Consider the following 5,336-nt stretch of genomic DNA (forward strand, 5'->3'; position numbering starts at 1 on the left):
GGGCCGGGGGCGCGGAGCCGGGGTGGGGGCAGTCGCAGGTCTGGGGGGCTCAGCCTGTGGAGCCACGCTGCCCTTGCGCTGCGGGTGACTTGCGAGGACCCCCCTGAAATTGAGGCCGAGGTGGGGTCCTAGAGCGGGGGGTGGGGGCCGCGTCGGGGCAAGGGGACAGGAGCGGGGGGCAAGAAGGGGGGAGAAAAGAGGAGAATTAATTTCCGGGGATGGAGGCTTCTCCCCCACTCGGCCGACCCCCACCCCTCTGGACCCGGGGAGTGGCGGGCGCGGGGGTGCCCGGGCCCAGCCGGGGGCGGGGGCTTTCCCCGCCAGACCCCGGGACCCTCCAAATTAATCCTCGCCGCCACGCCGAGCCTGGCGCGGCTCCCCAGCCCCAGCCGAGTTCGGGGAGTTGGCTCCGGACTCCCAGGCCCGGCTTGCCCCCCTCCCCCCCGGTCCACCCAGACCCAGTGCCTGTCACCCCCTCCCCGTCACCTTAGCGACGGCAGATGGGGGCGCGACCTACGAGGAAGGGCTTAGGGGAGGGGGCGCTACTAGTCCCCACCTGCGGTGGGAAAGTGAATTTTAGTTTTATGCGTTGTCGTGGCAACGCGGGAGGGGGTGACGAGTGGGCGGAGAGGGGGCGCAGTGAAGAAACTAGCTCAGCACCAGCGCCCCATCGCAGTGAGCCGGGCACCTCCAACCTCGGAAACCTCCGGACTACCCTCGCCCAGGGGTTCTCCGGGCCCCTCCACATTGGGATGGCCTCGTCCGCGGAGGAACTGCTCCTGCCCCCTCCGCACGCCGCCACCCCCAGTTATAGCTCCAGACACCGAGAGAGAAACCCTGGCTTCTGCAGAGAAAGAACGTCCGTCCAGCCAACCGAACGTCCAGCCGCAGACCCAGACCCAGGCCGCCCCAACCTTCGCAGCCATAAGACCCACAAAACAACCCTGAGAACCACAGAAGTTACCCTGAACTAGCCCCTCTAAAAACAGTGTCTCCACCCAGGACTCGCCTGGACCCTGCCCCCGCGGGCAGCCCCAGGACCCACCAAGCATCACACAGCAGCTTCTAGGTCAGCCCAGAGCCCAGTACCTTCCCTGGACGGCCCTGACTTTCGGACCCCTGGCCTGTTCCCACACCTGGTGCCACTTGAAGAGGCCCCTCAGCCTCCCCAGGGTTCCACTGACCCCTCAGAGCCTGGCTCCGTGCGACGTGTGTCCCAGGGTTCAGTGACCGTCCTGCTTCCCAGGCCTGAGTGGACCCTCCCTGACCAGGAAGTGGGCCCAAGGGCGCCCGGACCTCCCGGCCCACTTCCAGGCTCCTCCCAAGGCCAGTGACTACTGGCCTGTAGAGCTGGTGGTCTCCTGGGGCTAGGGCAGGATGAGAGGGGTGGGGTGATGGGGCGAGGACCCCTTATCACAGGAAGCAGCTTGGGAAGCACAAGGATTGAATTTCCTGTGCTCCAGCCCAGGGTAGAGGAAGTGATTGCATCCTGGCCTCTTGTGTCTCCACTGCCTTCCTGCCTCCTCTCCCATCCCCAGCCCCCCATCTGCCCCTGGGCCCTGCCTCACTAGCTCCCACCTCTGTCCCCTAGCCTCTTGTCTGCGGCCACTTCAGTGCCCCCATCAGAGCCACGGTCCAGCCCTCTCTGCCTTCCATGTGAACTGGAAACCAACCCTGTCCCTGGCTGTGGCTGCAAACCCTTCTTGCAGAGCTCTACCTCCCATGGTCTAATCCTGATGCTGCATGGGATACACACCCACCCACCCAGTCTTCCTGAACTTTAAGCTAGAAGCCTGGCTCGGCAGAAGAGGAAGCAGGGCACAGGGGTCCACACCCTTCTTTTCCTGTGAATAAGGGCCCTGATGCCTCCACCACCCATCCTGGTACTTCCCAAGCAAAGCCTGCTCCAACCCTGCCCTCTACCCAAGGCCACAGTTACAGGACTATCTCTTCCTACACTGTCCTGACCCAGGACCCTTCACCTTCCTTCCTTCCATCAAAGCCAAGCTTACAGAAGGACTGATTCTGGCCACCTGGCCTCTCTCACACCATCCCATGTGCACACATAAACGAGGGCACACCCTTGTACACCTTTCATCAGACCTACAGGCTCACTGTCTCTGCTTCCTCCCCTCTTCTGAGTTGCTATCCAACTCCAATGACAGCTCCTGTTCCCCTCAAATGGGTCCTTTCTCAGCATCCTCAACTCAGTGCTCCCCAGCTCACCTTCCAAGTTTCCTGGGCCCCCTGCACCAACAGTGCATCTCTAGGCAGTCATGATTCTGACCTCATTCCAGACATGCTTAGAGACGTCTGTGATCCCCACCCCATTGCTCCTCTTACACCCAGTTCCAGCCCCATTTCCATCTCATACTTAACCCACAGTGACCTTGTAGCTGTGCTATGCTAGAAATGCTCCCTGGAAGGCCATCATCAGTCTCCAACTCACCTGACATTTCGGCTGACCTTTCCTAGTGCATTCCACTGACTCCTGCTGACCTTTCTTGATCTATCTGAGATGTCCTTTGCCTCTCTCCCTAGGCCATTTCCCCCTCTGCTCCCAGGTCCAAAGTGAGCTCAAACTCCACTTGGTCCATCCACCTTCTGTGTATGTGCTTCTCCCCCTAAGCGATGCCACCTTCTAATCTGTGCAGCTTCTGGCCTGTGGGCCATTGGTCACTCTGTGCTTTGCTTGTTTTGTCTGCTGACAGGTCCACTGACCTGCTGCCGTGTCCATGAAGATGACAATGCTTGGTCTGTATTGGATGATCAAGTTCAAGCCTCCCCTCAAGCAGCTCACATTTTAAATCAGCTGCTATGTAGTCCTGAGCAGTATGCACAGGTAAACCACTATACAGGTCTGAGTACTGTGCACAGGTGAGCCTCCTCTGCAGTTCTGAGTAATGCACACAGGTGAGGCCACTCTGCAGTACTAATCAGTGTGCACTGGAGTGCCCACTCTGTGGTCCTGAGCAGTGTGCATGGGGTGCCATTCTGCAATTCAGAACAGTGCATGGGTGAGCCCACTCTGCAGTCCTGAGCAGTGTATACGGGTGAGCCTGCTCTGCAGTCCTGAACAGTGAGCATGGTGTGCTGTTCTGCAATTCTGAACAGCGTGCACAGGTGAGCCTTCTCTGCAGTCCAGAGCAGTGTGCACAGGTGTGACATTCTGCAGTTCTGAGTAATATACACAGGTATATAATGTCAAGAAGACAAAGATTCTCACCACTGGACCAATTGGCAGCATCAGGATGGATGGTGAAGAGATTGAGATTGTACACAGCTTTAGTTTGCTTGGCTCCATAGTCAACAGTCTTGGTACCAGCAGCCAGGAAATTAAAAGGCGCATTGCCATGGGAAAGTCTGCTGTTAGGGACCTCTCCAAAGTACTGAAGAGCAATGGTGTCTCTCTGGAGACTAAGGTGCGTCTGATACAGGCCATGGTCTTCGCAATCACCTGTTATGCATCAGAGAGTTGGACAATGACCAGGGAGGATAGAAGGAGAATTGATGCCTTTGAGCTGTGGTGCTGGAGAAGAGTATTGAGAATACCATGGACTGCTAGGAAAACAAACAGATTTGTCCTGGAGAGGGTTAAACCGGGTGGCTCCTTGGAGGCAAGGATTCTGAGGCTCTGTCTAACATACTTTGGACATGTTGTGAGGAGAGACCGGTCCTTGGAGAGGGACATCATGCTTGGGAGGGTGGAGGGACAACGCAGGAGAGGAAGGCCCTCTATGAGGTGGATTGATTCAGTGACTGGGGTAATTGGGATGGGAGAGGAGTCGGAGACAGTGCGATTGGCACAGGACAGAGCGGAGTTTAGGGCTGCTGTACGTAGGGTCGCTATGAGTCGCAGGCAACTCGACGGCACATAACAACAACAAACAATAATACCCGCTCTGCAGTCCTGAGCAGTGAACAGGTGTGCCATTATACAGGTCTGAGCAGTGTGCACAGGTGTACCATACTATAGTCCTGAGCAGTGCACACAGGTAAGCCTTCTCTGCTGTCCTGAGCAGTGTGCAGTTGTGCTATTATCCAGTCCCAAGCAGTACACAAGTAATCCTACACTGTGGTCCTAATCAAAGTGCACAGGTGACCTCACTCTGCAATACTGAGCAATGTGCCTGGGTAGAATTCCCAAGGGCCTCTGTGGGCCTAGTGTGTTGTTTGTAAGTTTTTGTTGTTAACACTTATATACATATTTTGGTTATCTAGTTGGTCAAGCTTGGAAGCAGGAGTGGCATCCACATCCAAAATGGCTTGCCTCCAGAAAGTATGAACAGTGCTCATGTCTTCCATTCATAGGGTCGCAATGACTCATCTACGACTTGACGGCACGTAACAACAGTCAAGAGAGGTCAGTCCCTCTTGAAGGGCATCATGCTTGGGAGAGTAGAGGATCATCGAAAGAGGAAGTGAGATGAAGTGACATAGTAGCTGAGACAGTGCCTTACAACAGCAGAGGTTGTGAGGACGGTGTGGGATTGGCAGGTTTTATTCTGTTATACACTAGGGCCCTAGGAACTAAATCAACATCTACAATAGTTCTTAAATTTGATTTGTTCATTTTCTTATTGTGCTTCCTTATTATTTTTTCTTGTTTGTCTCCTTCCAAAGAACCAGCTTTTCATGTTGGCTTATTTTGTCATTTCTGTTCTTGTCTTACATCTTTTCACTGTTTAAAAATACAGATTATGGTTCTTTTTCTAATTAATTGGATATTTGGTGCATTGATTTTTCAGTCTTTTCTAATAAAAGCATTTAAGGCTGTAATTTTTCAGTTATCACTTTAACTATGTCCCTTAAGTCTTGATTTGTGTCTTTTATTTTGTTCCAATTTTCTAATGTCAACTTGCTGTTTCTTTGATGTGGGCAATGCTGAGGCAAATGTTCACTAGAGGGGTTTTTACCAAGACTCATTGTTGGCTCTGTAGGGAGTTGTGCTCTTAACTCACAGGTACACCTCTCTGGCCATTCAAATACAACAACTGCTCCACAAAAGATGGACATTCTCCTCTATGCAATTTACAATGTCCAGCCCCCAGGAGGGTCAGCTGTGAGTCAGCTCCAACTCGACGGCAATGAGACTGATAGATAATAGATAGATCGATAGATGATAAATAGATAATAGAAAGATAGATGATGTTTGTTGTTATGTGCCGTCGAGTCGCCTGCGACTCAGCAACCCTGTGTACAACAGCCCTAAACTCCGCTCTGTCCTGTGCCAATTGCACTGTCTCCGACACTCCCATCCCAATTATCCCAGTCACTGAATCAATACACCTCATAGAGGGCCTTCCTCTCCTGCGTTGTCCCTCCACCCTCCCAAG

At 53.9% G+C, this 5,336-nt stretch overlaps 1 protein-coding gene across 1 annotated transcript in view; it reads right to left on the reverse strand.

Annotated features, from left to right (window-relative positions):
* The window catches only part of SHANK3 (SH3 and multiple ankyrin repeat domains 3), a 53,263-nt gene extending 50,807 nt beyond the window's left edge, over positions 1–2,456 (reverse strand). The window contains exons 1-3 of the mRNA XM_006888096.1: positions 2,450–2,456; positions 1,269–1,367; positions 661–844 (exon numbers count right to left, since the gene is read on the reverse strand). Coding sequence (XP_006888158.1) covers positions 661–844; positions 1,269–1,367; positions 2,450–2,456 — 290 coding nt within the window. The remainder of the gene's footprint in view (positions 1–660; positions 845–1,268; positions 1,368–2,449) is intronic.
* Positions 2,457–5,336: the final 2,880 nt, after the last annotated feature.

Source organism: Elephantulus edwardii, unplaced genomic scaffold (assembly GCF_000299155.1).
Source record: "Elephantulus edwardii isolate Elephantulus edwardi_28Jun2011 unplaced genomic scaffold, EleEdw1.0 scaffold00064, whole genome shotgun sequence".
In the NCBI taxonomy this organism is placed as follows: domain Eukaryota; kingdom Metazoa; phylum Chordata; class Mammalia; order Macroscelidea; family Macroscelididae; genus Elephantulus; species Elephantulus edwardii.